The following is a 21,008-nucleotide window of genomic DNA, read 5'->3' on the forward strand; positions in this document are numbered from 1 at the left end:
TCAGTTTTCAAAGTTCTAGTTCTCAGATATCTTTGAAGATGATGATAGTCACCATCATTATTATTTATGATAGGGTCTCACTGTATAACTCTGGCTGGCCTGGAGATTACTATGTAGACCAGGCCGGCCTCAATGTCACAAAGATCCTCCTGCCTCTGCGTTCCAATTGTTGGAATTAAAGGTGTTCTCTACCACACCTGACTCCCCTTTGATTTACCCAAACACTACATTAGTTACTAAAGACCTAAAAACAAAAATTAAAACGCACAGCCCATGTCTCTAGGCCACTGGTCCATCAGGACAGAAAAACAAATTGATAAATAAGTAAATAGTTGTGAAAGACCCGAGTTAAAAGGCTGCAGAGGGTGACAGACCTAAGACCAAGGAAGCCTGCTGACCGAGTTTCCCCCAGGAATTTCCTCTGGTTCCACATCTGTGATTAACATTTAATATACAAACATAAATTTAGTTGAATACCTAATTCTGGCTCTATCTAACAATACTTTTATACTCTCTGGCTTCCTAGAGCATCTCTTATTACTAAGCCACAAATAGTCTATAAATAATTCCTCCCTTTTTTAAAAACAGCCATTTTACAAATACAATAAAATAATCATAACAGCATACATTTTCTTGATATTTTTCTAGAATCTAAAATTTACAACTCTTTACCTTCTTTTAAGATTTTATTTTTATTTTTTATGTAATTGTATACATGCCTGTGTGCAGTACCCAAGAAGACCAGAATAGGGTTCCAGGTCCCTGGCGCTGCAGTTCCAGGCAGTTGTGCACATCTGGTTGGGGTGCTGGAACTGAAGTTGTGTCCTCTGAAGAGCAGCTTTTAATGGCTGAACCATCTCTCCAGCCAAAGAACATAATCTCTGTTTGTAAATCTGGAGTTCGTCCTGTACCTGGATTACTTCTTTTTAACGTGCATGTAATTGAGGTCTGCTGGCAATGAGTTCTCCCATCTAAAGAGGGTTTTCTCCTTTTTTTCTTTTTCTTTAAAGATGCTTTTGTAGGAAATACACTTCTAGTTGGCCGTCTTCATTTTTCTACACTTTAAAAATGTCATTGATCATGTTCGCCTTTCTGTAACATATAGAATGTATATAATAGATTTTAAGCATGCTACTTCCATTTTTTCTCCTTGGGTCTGTTTATAGTGATTGAGTTTCCTCATCCATTTTCTGCTGTATCTAGTTAATTATGTAACTAAAGTATGTTTCATGTGCTGTACTTGATTCTCTTGTACTGACGGTGGGACATGTTCAAGCTTAAATCCCCTGTTGTTCATATTTTGTTACAGGTCTGGCTCCATGCACCCTATGAACTTCATCTTTCTCTGTTTGAGCACTTTATTGAACTACTGACAGAGTCCAGGTAGACCTATTACTCATGTGGTTGGCTGTTCAGTATGAAAGGGATGCTCTTACCATATATTAGTCTTTCTCTTACAGTGAGGCCGCCAAGAATGCCAAGTTAATGAGGGAGTTTCAGCTAATCCCCAAGCTGCTCCTGACACTGCGAGACATGTCCTTGTCCCAGCCGACCATTGCTGCTATTGGTAACGTGCTGAGCTTCCTGCTGCAGGGCTTTCCCAACAGCAACGATCTGCTCAGGTGGGTGAGGCTGAGATGAGATGAGTGGAATGGAATGGGCCCCTGTGGTCCCTGTGCTCCACTGACAACTGCAATGTCAGTATTGTGCAAGTACGGCGTGAGAAGGGCTGTGGAAAGCAGCCAGAAACCTTGGCTGCCCCAGATACCCATTTTTCAGTATAGGAATTGTCAGTCCCCAGCCTTCCTCCTGAAGCCCCGCCAGTTCTCAAGGGCGTATGTCACACACATGCGCACGGCCTTCCGCCTTTCTCTTTGGTGTCTGTCCCTCATAAACAGATGATACTTTTTTGTTGAGTACTCAGATGGTTTCTGTGACTTGAATATTATTTGAGTAACTGAAGAGGTGGCTCAGTAGGTAAGAGCACTTGCTTTGCAGCTGTGGTGAGCTGAGTTAGCCCCACATAGCCAGCCAGCTGGGCCTGTGCCCCATCTAGGTGGGAACAGACAGAAGGGTCACAGGTGCTGGCTGCTCAACCGGCGGCCACACAGGAGCACCAGGCTCAGGAAGAGACCCTGCCTCATGAGGAAGGCAGAGGGGGACAAGGTAGGACAGCCAGGCATACGCACAGGCACACACACACACACACACACACACACACACACACACACACACACACACACACACACACGTGCCATAGTCAATAATTTCTTTTAACATAAGAGAAATTCGGAGCTTTTCCTTCATGGAGTCCGCAGAAAGTTGTTCTTTAAGTTTTTAACTTTTAACTTTTTACCTTTTCTACTTTGTAAATGAACAAGGGCCCAGGGAACTTATGCTACTTGTCTCCAGTAACATTGTTAAAAAGTCAGTCTGCACACACACATCATATATATGTATATATGTATAACCTACCCTGCATTTCTAAAACCCATGTTCTCCATCCCTCGGCTCTAAAGAATTCATACAGGTCAGCAGAGCACTTTAACTTGGGTCAGTCATGCTGTTAAGCTTGTTTAGGCCACGTGACTTAGTGCATTAAAGAGCTCATGCTTCTGAAAACCTAGATTCGAACTGGAGAGATGGTTCAGAGGTTAAGAGCACCAACTGCTCTTCCAGAGGTCCTGAGTTCAATTCCCAGCAACCACATGGTGGCTCACAACCATCTGTAATGAGATCTGGCACCCTCTTATGTGTACATAATAAATAAATTAAAAAAAAGAAAAGAAAACCTAGATTCTTAGATTTTAGAGACTTGGTTGTGTTGATGTCATTAGCTGTGGTCCAAGAGGAAGCAAACTGAATACCGTCACCTAATGAGCCAAAGAAGTCAAAACAGAATGCATATGTGGGTTTGTTTTCTCATTTCTTTGTATTTTGTGAGTTAGGGAAAAGAAAGATGAAACGCTTTATTTTCTGCTTTATTTTCAGGTTTGGTCAGTTCATTTCTTCTACGTTGCCAACCTTTGCAGTTTGTGAGAAATTCGTGGTTATGGAAATTAATAATGAAGAGAAACCTGATGTGGGTGAGTTGAGCAAAGAAAACGATCAGCTAAGTCCTCTGCCCTAATATGACACAAATTGGACTGAATTACATGTGGAAATATTATGTAACACTCCCCTTCATGTTGCTTTTTGGGGTCTTTTACTGGCATGTCTATCTTATGTTAAATCTGTGCAGTGTGCAGAAGTGTAGGGTGGCCTACAAAATGTAAAAGGTATGAAAGCTTTCCCGTTTCAGATTCATGGCCATTCTCTTCTAGTGTCATTGAAATCACTTCATTTTAAAAATTGCGTCCATATTACTAGTGTCCTCATTCTCTGTAGGTTTTTTACTCTCGTCTTCAGTGGTCACTGAGAGAAATATCTTTTTCCCGCTGATACTGAGAGAATAGTCCTGGTTCAGCATTGTCATGGCCTTATTATATAACTGGAAAATCTATCACATGTATGATTCTTTTTTTTCTCCTTTTTTTATTTATTATACTTGTGTTTTACTTTTACACATCAGCCATGGGTTCCCCTGTCCTCCCCTCTCCCACCTCCACTCCCACCTTCCCCCCCTCCCCTCCCCTCCATTCCCATCTCCAGGGTCAAGACACCCCTGGGGATTCATTTAAACCTGGTGGATTCAGTACAGGCAGGTCCAGTCCCCTCCTTCCAGACTGAGCAAAGTGTCCCTGTGTAAGCCCAAGGTTCTAAACAGCCAGCTCATGCACTAAGGACAAATCCTGGTCCCACAGCCTGGGTGCCTCCCAAACAGATCAAGCTATTCAGTTGTCTCACTTATCCAGAGGGCCTGATCCAGCTGGGGGCTCCACAGCTTTTGGTTCATAATTCATGTGTTTCCATTTGTCCCTGTGCTTTTCCAATCTTGGTCTCAACAATTCACACTCTTACAGTCCCTCCTCTTTCTCGACAATTGGACGCCTGGAGCTCCACCTGGGGCCTGGCCAAGGATCTCTGCATCCACTTCCATCAGTTATTGGATGAGAGTTCCAGCACGACTGTTAGGGTGTTTGGCCATCTGATCACCAGACTAGGTCATATCAGGCTTTCTCTCAACCATTGCCAGTAGACTACAGAGGATGTATCATTGTGGATTTCTGGGGACCTCTCCAGCACTTTGCTTCTTCCTGTTCTCATGTGGTCTTTATTTATCATGGTCTGTTATTCCTCGTTCTCCCTTTCTGTTCTTGATCCAGCTGGGATCTCCTGCTCCCCTAAGCTTTCTTTCCCTCAAATCTTGCCCTTCATTACTCCCACTGTCATCCAGGTTGTTCATGTAGATCTATCTCATCCATTTCTCTGTCATTGGGTGATCCCTGTGTCCTTCCAAGGGCCCCATTTTCTAGGTAGCCTCCCTGGAGTTGTGTAGCAGTCTAGTCATCTTTGTTTTACATTTAGTATCCTACTATGAGTGAGTACATACCATGTTGGTCTTTCTGAGTCTGGGTTACCTCACTCAGGATGATTTTTTCTAGATCCATCCATTTGCCTGCAAACCTCATGATGTCATTGTTTTTCTCTGCTGAGTAGTACTCCATTGTGTATATGTACCATATTTTCTTTATCCATTCTTCAGTTGAAGGGCATCTAGGTTGTTTCCAGGTTCTGGCTATTACAAACAATGCTGATATGAATATAGCTGAGCAAATGTCCTTGTGGTATGATTGAGCGTTCCTTGGGTATATGCCCAAGAGTGCTACAGCTGGGTCTTGGGGGAGATGGATTCCCAATTTTCTAAGGAAGCACCATATTGATTTCCAAAGTGGCTGTACAAGCTTGCATTCCCACCAGCAGTGGAGGAGAGTTCCCCTTGCTCTACATCCTCTCCACATAAGCTGTCTTCTGTGTTTTTGATCTTAGCCATTCTGACAGGTGTAAGGTGGTATCTCAGAGTGGTTTTGATTTGCATTTCCCGGATAATTAGGGATGTTGAGCAATTCCTTAATTTTTGACAAAGAAGCCAAAAATGTACAATGGAAAAAATGAAAGCATCTTCAACAAATGGTGCTGGCATAACTGGATGTCAATGTGTAGAAGGCTGCAAATAGATCCATATCTGTCACTGTGCACAAAACTTAAGTCCAAGTGGATCAAAGACCTCAACATAAATCCAGTTACTCTGAACCTGATAGAAGAGAAAGTAGGAAGTAGTCTTGAACGCATTGGCACCGGAGAATCACTTTCTAAATGTAACACCAGTAGCACAGACACTGAGAGAAACAGTCAATCAATGGGACCTGTTGAAACTGAGAAGCTTTTGTAGAGCAAAGGACACGGTCAACAAGACAAAACCACAGCCTACAGAATGGGAAAAGTTCTTCACCAACTCCACATCTGACAGAGGGCTGATATCCAGAATATATAAAGAACTCAAGAAATTAGACATCAAAATGCCCAACAGTCCAATTAAGAAATGGGCTATAGAACTAAACAGAGAATTCTCAACAGAGGAAGTTCAAATGCCTGAAAGACATTGAAGGAATTGCTCAACATGTATGATTCTTATTACTTACAAACGTACAGAAGAAGGATTGTAGGGAAAGTGGGGTAACCTCAGTGTTCAGAGGACAGACAGATTGAGAGACTGAAAATGCCACAGACCACAGCCTCTTCCAGCAGACTCGGGACTAGAGCACACAGCTCCTGCTGATTCCTGTTGCCAGTTCAGTTGAAGCCACCTCGGCCTTTCTTTGGTGGAAAAGAATTGTAAGGAACAAACAGCAAGTCCCCAGACGAAGCATTGCGAGACAAAACCCTCCAAATACGCATGACCGTTGGCGTCGTTTTGTGCTGGACTTCTGCTGCCTGACATAGGGCCTGCCCTTGAGTGTGGTTTGCTTCCCCAGGGAGAAGGTTGGAGAGAACTAACTTTGCTTTGCTGTTACTTATCTGTTGGAATGCTTCTGGGTTGAGGATGGGGGTGTATGTCGACCTCTCCTGTCAGCACTTGAGCCCATCTGGCTCACACCCATGCCAGCCCTGTGCACGCTGCCACAGTCTGAGTTCATATACGCGTCAGTCCTGTCATGTCCAGAAGGTCGTGTTTCCTTGATGTCCTCCATCCCCTCGGGTTCTTACAGTCTTTCTACCTTCTCTTTCCCAGAGTTCCCTGAATCCTGATGGGAGGGATTTGATGGAGACATTCTATTTAGGACTGAGTATTCCAAGCCCCCTAGTCTCTGCACATTGTTCATTTGTGAATCTCTGTGGCTGATCTGTATTATGAGTTATGTATCGGTATATAATACTGATCTATAAGTTTAAAGAATGTTAAGAGTCATTTTACTGCTGTGCACCTTTAGCAGTAGTAGTATTTGGTTTTCCCCTTAGTCCATGGTCTGTCAAGTCTCAGGTTCTTGCTTGGGTGCAAGCAGTGTCAGGCAGGGCTTCCATCTCATAGAGTGATTCATCAATCCAGTCAGATAGTGGTTGGTTACTTCCACAACATTTCTGCCACTATTGCATCAGCGTATCTTGCCATCAGGTCACCATTTTAGATCACAGGGCTTGTAGCCAGAAAGGGGATACCTTTCTCCTAGTTTGTGTGCAGAGGACCTTCCTGGACCATGAAGGATCAAGGTAGGCACCAGCTTGACTTTTCCGTGCTTGGTGAGTTGAGTAGGTGTTGTCTTCAGCAATAGAAACTTACCGCTCGTTTGTGGAGCACTCTCGGTGTCCTTGGCAATTTCCCGGATCGTTTGAGGCTTTCCATGCTCTGGCAAACAACTTGTAAATATAACCCATTCCCAGTGCTGTAGGTTTCACTCTGTGTAGAGAGATGGCTCGTTGGGGCTTTGTTTCTGGCTTTTGGTGATTCCAATTTAGATTTCTTCTGTGTAAGTATTTTAAGAAGCATCTGCTATATTAGGTTTCCATATAACCCATTTGTTTTAGCTGTCCCTCTCTGTATTCTCTCTCCTATCCCTTTCCACCCTCACCCTCACCCTTTGATCCTCCTGTATCAGGTCCTGTCTCTACACACACACACACACACACACACACACACACACACACACACACACACCTATCCCTGGTACATCAGAACAGATCTCCATAGGAAGGAGAATTACAAACTTTTAACTTAATATACCATATTCAAGCATTATTTTTAAGCTCTGCATTAATATCTGCTGAGGAAATATCGATTAGAAAATGAAAATTGGTTGGGGATTTAGCTCAGTGATAGAGTGCTTGCCGTGCAAGTGCAAGTGCAAGGCCTGGGGTTTGATCCTCAGCTCCAAAAAAAAAAAAAAAAAAAAAAAGAAAGAAAGAAAGAAAATGAAAATGCTTCAAAAATTGTTGAAAATATATAGCAGTTTATTCCAATTATACAAATGATGCAGGAAAAATAATTCTCTACTTCCCATATATTTTATAGCTATTTGATTGAATAATCACAGAAGTGTTGTAAGTCCTTGATGGTGAGTGCTACCCTAAGGCTATACAAATGGCTGATTTTCTGTTGAGAAGCCAAGTTGATTAGCCTGGTCTTCTCATCACTTTGTGCCATTTGAAGTAATAAAGTTTGTGGATGATAGTCATTATTTGTTCACCATGAAACTGTACTAAATATGATATGATATGATATTTAAAAAAAACACATTTTTTTCAAGTAGTATTCAAAATAGCTTTGTAGATGTAACAGTCTTATTAAATAAGAAACACAGAGCCAAATGCAGAGTTAAAAGCCCAAGAGGTCAGAGCAGTAGCTGAGAGCTGAGACTAAAAACCACCTTCTTACCACCTGCTGCCGCTGCCATCCTTCCCCTCAGAAAGAGACCTACTTCCTGTGTGTCTGTCTTTTTATTGACTTTCTGTTCTGCCTTCTCATTGGTTGTAAACCCAACCACATGACCTCCTCGTCACTGCCTGTCTATACAGACCTCCAGGTCTCCATGGTTGGTATTAAGATTAAAGGCGTGTTTCTCCATGCTGGTGAGACAGAGATCTACCTGTCATATGATCAGGATTAAGGGCATGTGCTACCACTGCCAGACTTCTGCTATGGCTTGCTATTAGCTCTGGCCCCCAGGCAACTTTATTTAACATACAAATACAATCACATTTCAGCTCCGATATCACCATAGAGCTTGGGTGAGATGATGCCAAACATTGATAAATTAATGTAAACTAACATAAACAGTATGTGATGGGGTTATGAGGTATGGAAAAACAACAATTTGGGACAGTTAATCTGGGAGCTTCTTTCAGATGGCGCTCAGTGTTTTAAACTATATTTGAAAAACAGGGGAGGCATAATTAATACAAAGTCAAATAAAAATAGTAAGGATTTTGAGAGAGTTTTAATTTTCTGTATAATATTGTCCACTTATAAGAAGTGGTTCTTACGGGAGCTTACGGTCTCAGGTTTGATTTTGCTAGCACTCTAAGCTGCTGGTGTTTGCCACTTGGAATAGGGGATCCTAAGCCCCCCTTTGTGAACTTGAAGCATCATAATGAATAGAGCAGTAAATTTCCTTTGTGTCTGGGAGACATGGGGGTCAGGGTCTCTCACTTTGTATCTTTGGGTAACCAAACCTGGTACATAAACCAGGGAGCCTCAGAAGTCATGCACCACTGTACCCAGCTAAAATCACTTTTTTTTTTTTCCACTGTATAGCCCTAAGTGGCCTGGAACTCACTGTGTAGATGAGACTGGTCTTGAACTCACAGAGATCTGCCTGCCTCTACCTCTAGAGTGCTGGTTTAAAGGCATGTGACTACACCCAGCTGAATCCACATTTTAAAAGTCAGTCTAAAGTTTAGAGTAGTCCATGGTCCAAGCAAGGAGAACCATAAAACCACAGTGAGTTCAGGCGGGCCTAAGTGCTAGCAGAAATGGAAGTGTGGTAGTGACCAGTCACACAGCTTTCCTGAGGTGCAGTATGCCTGGCACTGTGGACTGATGATGCCCAAGCCCTGGCCTTCTGGGACACTCGACTGGGGGCCTCTGAGCCTGTCTTTCTCTGCTTTTGTCCAGTTTCTTTTGTGATTTTGTGTGGACTTTGCCTCTGTTCTGAGCTATACAATTCTACCTTTGCTTTATGTATTGTAACTGTTGAATAAACTGATTCCCATTTTCAAACCTTAAAATCTAGCCTTAACACAAAACATGGCTCTCATCTCAAAGAAATTCAGAGTTTATTTTTGAGCCAATAATGAGTGACCTTGGCCTCGGTTCAGGTTGGCCCACACAGCATGTTTTGACATAGAATGATTTCCTGGAGTTGTATAGTTACAGAACAAAAGTAAGTTGAGTTTCTCCAATGTGCTGGTGGAAACATTGGGTAGCAGGATCCAACAGAGCAGGAACTCATCTTTGATTGGATCTGATGTCATCTTGATGTTCTCTTAACTATAGCTGGTGAGAGCTTGCGGTCTGCTGTGTTAATTCGTTTCAGAAGGTTTTACTGGATAACACAGAGAGGTTAGGTCAGACACGGAAGTGGAGAGCAAGCTTAGGGTGGCCTGCAGCCACTGGGGTCTGGATCTGCAACATTCCAAGTCTTCATAATTAGGAAGTTCATCAAGTATATTGAAGCTTTAACCTGGGCGTCACTTTGGGAACTTCAGGTCACGCTGCTGCATTCACCTCCATCTTTATAGAAAGAGGAAGCGAAGGGCCTACCTGGCAAACTGAGGGTCTGTAGGAATAATTGTTCTGATTCCTGTAGTTTTAAGTGATGGCTTCCTCCTATTGAGGAAGAGAGGGGAATATTAGTTAAACTATAAAAGAGGAGGAAAGTCTGAAGTCACTATTTTTGATAATGTTGGAGGTATAAATGAACAGTTGTCATGGTTCTAAATTATCTGGTTCATTTTCTTGTGTCTGCTATAGGGAAAATCACTTGTAAAGAAGATGTTTCCTGAAAGGTTTTGTTTTCATGACTTCCAGGAACTGGATTGGGTGTTTTACCCTCCATCCCTGGGGTATTTGATGTGTTTATCTCTCTTTCAGGAGCAGAAGAGGAGTTTGGAGGTCTTGTGTCTGCTAATCTTATACTTTTGAGGAACAGACTTCTAGACATCCTGCTAAAACTCATTCATACATCGAAAGAAAAGACAAGCATTAACTTGCAGTAAGTGAAACCTTAGAACTGACTGTCCTAGCCAGGTGGGGTGGCGCACGCCTTTAGTCCCAGCACTCGGGAGGCAGAGGCAGGCGGATGTCTGAGTTTGAGGCCAGCCTGGTCTACAGAGTGAATTTCTAGGACAGCCGCGACTATATAGTGATAAACTTTCTCAAAAAATCAAAAAAGAAAGAAAGATAGTCTTGTATGCTGTTACTTGTCACTGCCTGTCAAACAGGAAGAGACTTCCATAGACTTCAGAGGATTGACTTTAACCCCGAAATTGATAGCATCTCAAAAATGAGACTCAAATCAGTTTTCTAATTTGAAATCTGAGTTCCTGAAGCTGATTTCCTTTCTTTGAACAGGGCTTGTGAAGAGCTGGTCAGGACCCTGGGTTTTGACTGGATCATGATATTCATGGAAGAACACTTGCATCCCACCACAGTAACAGCCGCCATGAGGATTCTTGTTGTCCTGCTGAGTAACCAGTCCATCCTCATCAAGTTTAAAGAAGGCCTCAGTGGTGGAGGATGGCTGGAGCAGACAGATTCTGTGCTGACTAATAAGATAGGAACTGTGCTAGGTACGAGACTTCAGTCCTCTGTCTTTAAATGTCGTGTAAGTGTGTGCACTCCGGTTTATATCACAGCCATTAGGAGCTGTGAATTTTAACAATAAAAAGAAAAACTTACACTCTTCCGAATTCAAACTAAAACCAGAGATAGGATTTTAAGATGTGAAAGCTCCGAGAACTGGTTGTGCCTTTATTGTTACACACAACCGTCTTTGACCTTAAACTCAATAGTTAGCAAGTTACAGTAGAAGTGACTGCTAAGAGCAATAGTGTGCATGCCACACTTACGGTGTCAGTCACTACACTCGCCATGGGCTTGTGTGGTTTGCACAGTGACTGCATGATGCATAAATGTATCGTCCATATCTCCCAGACTAAAAGGCGAAAACATAGGGCTGATGTCAGTCACACAGTTGGGATGTGTCAGAATGCATGCCCCGTTGACTCAGATATGTATGGCAGGGTCTAAGTCACATCATCATTGTGATTCAGAAATGAAACGATGTATGCCAGAGAGTGGTAAATTGCTATATAAATTTTTCTTCATGAGAGGATATTTTAGACAATTAATTCAGTCACACTGAGCAACTGATTAAAATACATATAATAATTATTCTTCATCTTCGAACAAAACTGGAAAAATGTGAATCTCAATTTGAAATTTTAGTAGCTTCAGAGTGAAAGTCAGTCACTCATCTACAGGCTTTGCTCACCAAAGATTGCTATTGAACTCTCGGCACGTTCACTCTGCACTGAGCTCTCCACTAGGAATGGATTGTAAAAGGACCAAGTTTGAGTTGTGTCCTGAAACTCATGTGGAATCAAGGACTCCTGGAGAGACAAAACCCCTAGAGACATGCCTGGTCTCAGGCACATCAGCAGCTGTCTCCTGGCGAAGTTTGGGAGGATGGTGGGTGGCCCACTCAGCTTGTGGGAACGCAGCCACAGGGGCATGGGTCTCCCGTCTTGACACACACAAAGACTGTTGTGTAAGGATGCCATTTTTGTCTTCCTTTGGTCTTAAGTCTAAATCTGTTTATAACTTAAGGTTAAGAGGTGTATGGTGATTTTTTTTTTTACGACATGTATTAATGAAATGTATTAATTACTTTTTACCCAGCGTATTTTAAAATGGACCATCTTCTGTTTGGCTCTCTACTCAGTTTCGCTTAATTCTTTTGGAAACATGAGCAGGGATGGTAGAGCTCTCTTGAAGTCACTCTTGCCATGAGTAGATCTTGTGTCACTGCGAGAAGCAGTTGCACGCTTGTCTCTGTCTGTCCCAGCCCTCTCTCAGAACCTGTGTCCTCCTGGGAAGATGAGCTGAAGGGAAACTGGACTGACTAAGATGGGCTCAGCCGCTGGCCGCCAGCTGGCTTTCTTCGTTAGTGTGGCACCGTGACATTTGCTAACTCTCTTCCTCACTCCTTTTAGGATTCAATGTGGGCAGGAGCGCTGGCGGGAGATCCACGGTCAGGGAGATTAACCGCGAGGCCTGCCATTTCCCTGGTTTTCTGGTCCTTCAGTCTTTCCTTCCTAAGCACACGAATGTCCCTGCCCTCTATTTCCTCCTCATGGCCCTGTTTCTGCAACAGCCTGTGAGCGAGCTGCCCGAGAACCTGCAGGTCAGTGTGCCTGTCACCAGCAGCCGGTGTAAGCAGGGTCGCCAGGTAGGAACTACCTAGTAAGGTGGCACTGTGAAACCCATCAATTCTTTTACTTCTGACATTTAAAGTTTAATTTGGGAATTCAAAAACCCTGAAAATTTGCTAGGTCATTTTCCTAAAATGTCATCCTTTGTCACTGTTAATACCTCTTTCTGGTTGCTCTGAACTATTATCTATGCATGAGGACTTTGGGTGACATTAATGATGATCTCAAGGATTATTTTGAGTAGTCCAACTTTACCTAGAAATATGATTTCATTCCAGGTAATTACAGATGAAGGGGGGCCTGGGGAGATGGCTTGAGTCGGTGTAGCACTTGATGTGTAAGCTTGAGGACCTGGGTTCAGATCCCCAGAACCCCAATAAGCCACAGTGGCTACACATCCTCAGGACCCCAGCCCTGAGTGGGGGAATGGGTAACCCCCAGAGCTCATTGACCCTCTCTAGCCAAATTGGTAAACCTCAGGTTCAATGAGGAGACTTTGTCTAAAAACATAAAAGTAAAAAAATAGAAAGTGATGGAGAGATACCAGACCTCAACCTTGGGTCTCCACACATAATCTGCTTATTTTATGTGCAAACACACACACACACACACACACACACACACACACACACGCACGCACGCACGCACGCACGCATGCATGCACACACACGCACGCACGCACATACACACAAGTGAGTAGGTACAAGTATTGATTTGAAAAATATTCTTAATTCTGTAGTGGTATATAACATCTATACTTTCAGGAAACCAGCAATGATTTATTTGAGTTGTCATTGAAGACTATGAAAAATTGTCTATATATAGCTTATATCTGTGGCTTCATAAAGACTTACTTTAGCCTTTAAATTCAATTTTGCTTCCATCTGATGCCAAGTGATATTCGAAGCAGTTTTAATATTTGACCAAACCTTTTGAATGGAATCTCCTAAGTAGTACTCTTAGATTTATGCATTGTAGAATTTGGTTTCTCAGGTCCTTTTGAATCACATGGCACCATAGTCATAAGTGTTATATAAAACTGATCTCAGCCAATCTCATCATCATCTCAGCCAATCTCATTTGACTTATTTTGTCAAATCTTACTCATAAGTAACTTAACTTTGAGTCATTGCTGAGTCTGGGGAGTGAGGTCATTGTGCTCCTACAAACATCTTAAGACTTATATTTATAATTTCATCTTGTTGCTAATTACCATGTGGGGGTTGGGGCCATATTTTGTCTAAAAAAAAAGGGAATAGAGTTATATTAAAAGTGTAGGTTCTGGCTGAGATGGATGATGGTACATACAATATTTACTAAGTTTCGATGTATAGAATGGAGGTTACTAGTGATCTGTTGGTCATTACTCAGTTAAAATAAAAGTACTTTCAAAGAAATTTTAGAATATTAGACTGTCTAAGGATCTCTAGGGGAAAAAATGACTAGTGACTGTTGCTCATTTGGTCTACAGTTTGACTTGGATTCCATCTGGACATTTATCTTTGGAGTCCCCGCCTCCAGCGGAACAGTGGTCTCTTCCATCCACAATGTGTGCACCGAATCTGCTTTCTTACTGCTGGGGATGCTGCGCAGCATGCTGAATTCAGTGAGTTACAGAGGGCTGGCATCCACAGCCCTGTGTGATGTCGGCTGCCTTACAGAGAAAGCTTGTTCTAATTTACCGTCGCTGTCTGTTTCCCTGTGGCTCTAGACTCCACCCTATTTTCTTACTCTAAGGTATGGACAGTGTAGTTAAGACCACAGGTTAGAGGCTGGGAGTGTGGCTCAGTGGTAGACTATCAGCTTGCCAAGTGTGAGATGGGGTTTGATCCCCAACACTTCCAGAGACCGGGAACCACAGACTCTGAAAATGAGGGTCCCACTCCTGGTATTCCAGATGTGCTAGTTTCTGTCTGCCACTGTTTCTTAAGTTTAAACATCTGGTGATAACATTTACCTCATAGGGTTGTTGTGAGGGTTTCATGAAGTAATATATACACAAAATACCTAAAAGAATATCATAAGTATCAACTAATATCACCAAGATAAGATATATAGTAATAGATAGACATATATAATCATAGTATCTTGTATATATGATATGGCTACTCATTGAGATTCTGAAATTATTCTCTTTTAGATGTTAAAACATTAACAGAACAAATTTTATTTTCCTTTATACTTTTCTGCTCTAGTTATTTTGAACTTAGGGAAGAATAGTAATTAGAAGAAAAATGACAAACTGCTCCTGTCTGTCTTACAGGCACACTGAGAATGGCGGCGTAGCTCATTACATAGCTTAGAATTGTGCATTAAGAGAAAACGCTAACCTAGATAGATCTCTTAAATCATATGTATTGATGGTTCTCATCTAAGAACAGAACAATAGGGGTTTACTTTGCTGCTGGTCCATAAACAAATATAAAACTCCATGTTAAGGAAGAAGCAAGGTCTCAGGAAATACATAGTTCTCAAATACTTATATATTGCATATATGTTCTTTACTGATCACCATCTGGTGTTTCCAGGTATTGTACCAGATACAGTACTGTGCCTTCGTGTCAGGTTCATAGGGAGAAAATGACTTCTGCATCTTCATCTTTTACTCCCAATTTCCTGACAGGATGAACAGGACCAGTGAAGGCAAAGAGCTACTGTGATGGAGACCGTGCTCATGTTGATAACAACAACTGTTCTTAGTTGAGCTGTGGAGAGGGCTGGGGAACAGTTTCTTAGGGTGTGGTTGTCCTTCTGGCTATTAGGTTTGTTTACATGTTTGCACAAAATCTTTGCTCATGTATGTATGTATGATTTATGAGGTTTTGGATCATTGATATGTGCAGTGTAAGAAATATAATAAATAGTAAATCCCGCCTCTTTAATTTGTGACAAGGTCTCAGGTAGCCCACGCCAACGTTGAATTTTCTATATAGCTGAGGATGACCTTAAGTCCTGATCTTTCTCCCTCCACTTCCCACGAGCCGGCTTGCAGATGTTTGCACCTGGCCAGCGTAAGCTCCTGTAGAAGGATCGGTCTCTGACACTGTTGTTCTTCTCTGTTAGCCGTGGCAGTCAGAAGAAGAGGGGTCGTGGCTCCGAGAGTATCCCGTGACCCTGATGCAGTTTTTCAGATACTTGTATCACAATGTTCCAGACCTTGCCTCCATGTGGATGAGCCCTGACTTCCTGTGTGCCTTAGCAGCCACCGTCTTCCCCTTCAACATCCGCCCATACTCAGAGATGGTAAGGAAGGAGGAATGTCAGCTGGAGGAAAACAGACGTTTGTTTTCCTGAGCTCCTGACGGGCTCGCCTGTCTGTTACGTGCTGTACCGTGTCTCTGTCACTGCTGTCAAAGCTCCCCACCCAGTCCTTGTGCTTTCCCTGAGAGCCAAGGGCTGTGTGTTGCTGATGCCCCTGGCCAGGCAGCTACTGTTGCACGTCTTTCCATGAGATGGCGGCTATGTGCTTAGAAACTGCTCTGTAGAGGTAACAGGACTCTAGCCAAACCAAACTGCTTTCTTTTTTATTTTAGACAGTAGTTATTTGCTGGATTTAATTTCTAAAGTGATTTAGAGAGTTGTTTTTCCTTATAACTGATAAAATGAATGTGATTCCTCTGCTCAACTTTTCTAACATTGCTCAACCTTTTATTCTGTACTAACTTAACAGGAAAATATCAGTCTATAATCAGACATAATACTAATATTTCTGTCCGTTCAAACAGGCCCAAAGAGAGAGTTCATAATTCTTGTCCCTATCATGTATGGCAGGGTCTGAAGAAAACTTCCTTCTTCATACCAATTTTATATTATAGAAATGTAAAGTGCTCATTCCAGACTTGAAGGAGAAACAGACAGATGACCCATAACCTTAACACTCTGGCTGGCTTATAATTTTAGATTCCTTGATTTGGTTTAAAAAGTGTGTGTGTGTGTGTGTGTGTGTGTGTGTGTGTGTGTGTGTGTGTATGTGTGTGTGTGTGTTTGTGTACATGTGTGTACATGTGTGTACATGAGTATGTGTTTGTGTGTGTATGGATGTGTGCATGCATATATAACTTAAAACACTGCCTTACCATGTAGTTGGAGTTTTCCTGCCTGGCCCACAGTCAGGACAAATCTCTCTCACCCGCCAGGCCCATAGAAGCTCAGAACCAACCAAGTAAACACACAGAAACTTACATTGTTTAGAAACTGTATGGCCGTGGCAGGCTTCTTGTTATCTACTTTTTCTGTCTTAAATTAACCCATTTCTATTAATCTGTACTTTGCCACATGGCTCATGGCTTACCAGTACCTTACATCTTGTCATGGTGGCGGCTGGCAGTGTCTTTCCCCACCCAGCCTTCCACCTCCCAGAATTCTCTTTTCTCTTGTCCCGCCTATACTTCTTGCCTGGCCACTGGCCAATCAGAACTTTATTTACACAGAGCGATATCCACAGCACTTCACCTTTTCTTTTTTTTTCTTTTTTTTTCTTTTTTTTTTTTTAAGGAAGGTTTTAACTTTTACATAGTACAATTACATATAACAAAACAATTATCAAGCAAGAATTACAGTTACAGTATTAAAGAAGATATCCTATCTATCTTATATTTGTGAGTCTAAGGTTTTATATCTAACTTATCTTTTATCATAACTGAGGAAATTATAACTATCTAGTCTTCAACCACATCAAAGACCTCAGAAGGATATAATATTACCTGAGAACCAGGAGAAGGATGCAAGCAACCTTCGGGAGTCTTGCAGGGTAGACAGAGACAGCTGGCAGCCTGGACAGTCACCTAATGTTCCTTTGTAAAGTTGGGGCATTTGTCTTCAGCCCACAGGGCTAGAGTCTCTCGGTCAATTCTCTCAGTGTCTTGTAGAATGTCTGGCAGTTTCCTCTGCGAAGCAGGAACCTGAAGGACCATTTTGTCAAAGTTTAGTGGTCACCTTTCTATGGGTCCTGCATGTCCAGTCGATCAAGCAGTCCAGGCAAGAACAGTTTCTTGCCCAAATGGCTATTTTTGCCAAGGTGAAGATAAACTCCATATGAAGTGTCTTTAATGCCCCACCTCCTCTCTGAAGTAAATTGGTGCTGCCAGGAGCAGACATGTCTCACTGTCCAGAAAGTCTAAATTTTAAAAATATTTTAAATGCCATATTCTGTAGACCTTTGAAGTGTTTGAAGATTACCTGTCTATCTGATATCTCTGTGTATACCTAGAAGACTTAACTAGCATGGCTATGAGTATGATTATCATAGATGACCAGTTATTAATCTATTTTTAATTATCCATTACAATTTTAAATGAGCTGTACAAACATAATACCTTAAACAAGAGTAGAAATATACACACAGTATAACAAAATTAACTTTAAGTTTGTATCAATAGACTAAAATCTATACCAATGTAAAACATTTTAAATGAGTTGTTGCTCTTTAGAAGTAAGTTCATTAATCTACCCTTTCAACCTATCATATCTATATCATTACCATCTCTTTGTCAACATCTAGAATTTGTCTACATCTCTTCCTCTCTGGCTTGGCTTAAACTTGTTGCTATTTTGTCTATTTGGATTTTGTTCACCTGCAAAATTAAAAAAAAAAAAAAAAAGCTCAACCCTTAGGGGTCACCGTTCTATAGATTCTTTCCCGACCTGTGGCATTTGGCTTTTCAGCAGTTAGCTTCTGATATCCAAGTGCAGCCATCCTCATGGTATTGCTTCATTTATCTGCAGTGCTTCTAATCCCCATAAAGCAGATATATTACTAATGGGCTCTCAGAAGTGTCGAGTAGCATGGCATAGTGCCTCATTGCTTTCGGCCTTGAAAGCAGAGACTGAAGAGTACAGTCATGAGCTGACTAGCTTGATGGGAAGCAAAGGCTGGGGAGGTGCCTCTGCTCTGAATGTCCCTGCTGCACAACTTTGTCTTGTTGTTTTGGCAAGCATGAAAGTGAGGTGTTAACATCAGCTCTAATGAGACCACACCTGTTCCTTCCGTTAGGTGACAGATCTCGATGATGAGGTCGGATCTCCAGCAGAAGAGTTTAAAGCTTTCGCCGCAGACACAGGGATGAACAGGAGCCAATCAGAGTACTGCAATGTGGGCACCAAGACATATTTGACCAATCACCCAGCTAAAAAGTTCGTTTTTGACTTCATGCGAGTCTTAATGATCGACAACCTCTGCCTCACCCCTGCTAGCAAGCAAACTCCACTGATTGATCTTTTGTTGGAGGTAAAGACAAAGAGATGTACATACCATTTGCTTGCATTGTTTTTATAATGAGAACATTAATAACCAGTTAAGTTCTATGCAGAATACTTTTAGACTTCTAATTCTTCTGGATAATGAATAGGCAAAAATGTGAAAGTAGATGGCTTTTAATGCTACATGTATGTTGCATTTTGTCACTTTGTTCCATTTTTTTTTTCCTTCTCTCAAGCATATTTCTTCTTTAGTCCTTTATCACCTTTTTTACTATGGCAAACTTTTCCAATAAGGGCCAATTAACACCTTTTTGTTTTTGTTTTTGTTTTTCAAGACAGGGTTTCTCTGTGTAGCTTTGCACCTTTCCTGGATCTCGCTCTGTAGACCAGGTTGGCCTCGAACTCACAGAGATCCACCTGCCTCTGCCTCCCGAGTGCTGAGATTAAAGGCGTGCACCACCACCGCCTGGCAGCTAACACTTCCTTTAAGTTTATGTTGCAGATCTTCATCTGTGCCATTTTACTGTGAACAGAACTCTCCAGACAAAAGACAGGATGCAATGATTAGGGCTATGCTCCCGTAGAATTTTATCTGCCAAGTAGACACAGGCTGGATTCAGCTCACAGGCAGCAGTGTGTGTGTGCCAGCCCCTCTAGACATTTAAAACACTGGCGGTTTTCCTCACCTCTTAACTTCAGTCACACTGCCCACCTATTCCTGCCACTGTCCAGTGCATCTTACAGCATGCTGTTGCACACAGAAGATCCTCAGCACACACTCAGTGACCTCCCCGGTGGCCACAGCTTCTGGTTGTCCCTCCTCGTGGTGAGTGAGAGGAGTCTGTGGCCCAGGAGAAACTGAGACTCCACAGCTGGAGTGGTTCCGCTGCTGGCTATAGATGTGGACCACCCCTAAAAGCCATTTTCAGATGTTCATCTAGAATTGGGCTTGTCCCTCTGTGGTAGACTGTACTAGGCTGTGGTCTTAATTCTAAACAGCAGTGTCAAATGACCAAAACCTAATAGTCATCTACTGACATCACTAAAGAAAATAGATCAGAGAGAGAGAATCTACATGACTCATCCCTTGCCTGGTTCTTGTAAAGGGTGCCAAAAAGTCCTTGCTGTGCAAGGTGTGAGGTTAAGATGTGTGGGGACTGCTTTCCTCAAAGAGAGTGATGGGAATATGTCATGTGCTCTCAGCTTGACAAAGCAGATTTCTCTGCTCCCTCTAGTGGCTACTGCAGTTAACTTTTTAATTACAACTTCAAAACCATGGAAGGTGTTTATTGCACTCCTGTGAAAACATCTCCGTTTGGCCAATGAAAAGGTCACTTAAGGAATTAAGAAGCATCTTAACCAAGACCACAAGTGTTTAAAATTGGCAGAGAGAATAATGTGTCAGCAGTAAACCACATGATTAAAATCTTGCCTGACAGAACTTGTCCCTCTGGAAACCTTGAGTTCATAGAGCTAGATCTGGAGCTCTGTGATGGAGATCAGTGATAGAATTTGGTGAGCACTACTCTATGATAAAGCCTGGTGATGAAGCTCAGTGGTGATCAGTGATAGAACTCCATGGGGAGGCTCCATAATGGAGCCTGGTGATAGAGCTCAGTGGTGATCAGTGATAGAACTCCATGGGGATGCTCCATAATGGAGCCTGGTGATAGAGCTCAGTGTTGAACAAACAAACAAACAGCTCAAGAAGAGAGATGTTCAGTACTTTAGCACCTAGGGTGAAAAACCTAGAAACAGAAAACAGAAATGACAAGATGGTATTCAGCAGATATGTGCAAAAAAGGATACATGGCTCAAAGATTAACATACAGTTAAAGGAACGGGCGAGTGTGCCTGGCCAGTGAGAGCATTTCTTAAGCTTCTAAGCACACTGATGACTACATAATTAGTCATGAATAATTTAAGGACTTCTGGATTGTTTGCTATGTAAGCAGGAAATGCTTCATCTCCCTGTGTCTACCTCAAGTATGAATGTGTGGAGTTGTACCTTTTTGACTAGAGAGCTGAGTGTTAGAATTGTAATCTGGGAACACAGTAGTGTCTGATTGAAGCACCAGGTAGATGTTAAACTCTTTACAGCTACAGGAAGTTTTTCCTGTCTTCATCTCCAGTAACAGGTGGCAGAGGCCCTTGGTGTGCTGAGTACTTCTTACTCACTTAACTCTTAATTACATCCCTGCCCAACAGGACAATACAACATCTTTTTTTTTTTTTTTTTTTTAGCTGAGGATTGAACCCATGGCCTTGTGCTTGCTGGGCAAGCCTCTACCACTGAGCTAAATCCCCAACCCTTCAACACCATCTTAACTGGAAAGGTTGAAGCTTGTTTTTAAACACCAGAGATGGAGAGAGAGCTCAGGCACCATACATGGCCTACATAAACATACATGTAAATGAAAATAACTTGCTACATTAAAGAA

At 42.2% G+C, this 21,008-nt stretch overlaps 1 protein-coding gene across 6 annotated transcripts in view; it reads left to right on the forward strand.

Annotated features, from left to right (window-relative positions):
- Nucleotides 1-21,008, forward strand: part of Wdfy3 (WD repeat and FYVE domain containing 3) — a 248,435-nt gene that overhangs the window by 163,600 nt on the left and 63,827 nt on the right. For 5 of the 6 annotated variants that reach the window (XM_036200777.1, XM_036200773.1, XM_036200776.1 and 2 more), the window contains 9 exons: nucleotides 1,310-1,383; nucleotides 1,461-1,622; nucleotides 2,992-3,086; nucleotides 10,028-10,148; nucleotides 10,508-10,725; nucleotides 12,151-12,386; nucleotides 13,841-13,975; nucleotides 15,433-15,612; nucleotides 18,362-18,595. In XM_036200777.1, coding sequence (XP_036056670.1) covers nucleotides 1,310-1,383; nucleotides 1,461-1,622; nucleotides 2,992-3,086; nucleotides 10,028-10,148; nucleotides 10,508-10,725; nucleotides 12,151-12,386; nucleotides 13,841-13,975; nucleotides 15,433-15,612; nucleotides 18,362-18,595 — 1,455 coding nt within the window. The remainder of the gene's footprint in view (nucleotides 1-1,309; nucleotides 1,384-1,460; nucleotides 1,623-2,991; nucleotides 3,087-10,027; nucleotides 10,149-10,507; nucleotides 10,726-12,150; nucleotides 12,387-13,840; nucleotides 13,976-15,432; nucleotides 15,613-18,361; nucleotides 18,596-21,008) is intronic. The other variant, XM_036200775.1, reaches the window with a different exon arrangement.

Source organism: Onychomys torridus, chromosome 10, assembly GCF_903995425.1.
Source record: "Onychomys torridus chromosome 10, mOncTor1.1, whole genome shotgun sequence".
NCBI lineage: Eukaryota > Metazoa > Chordata > Mammalia > Rodentia > Cricetidae > Onychomys > Onychomys torridus.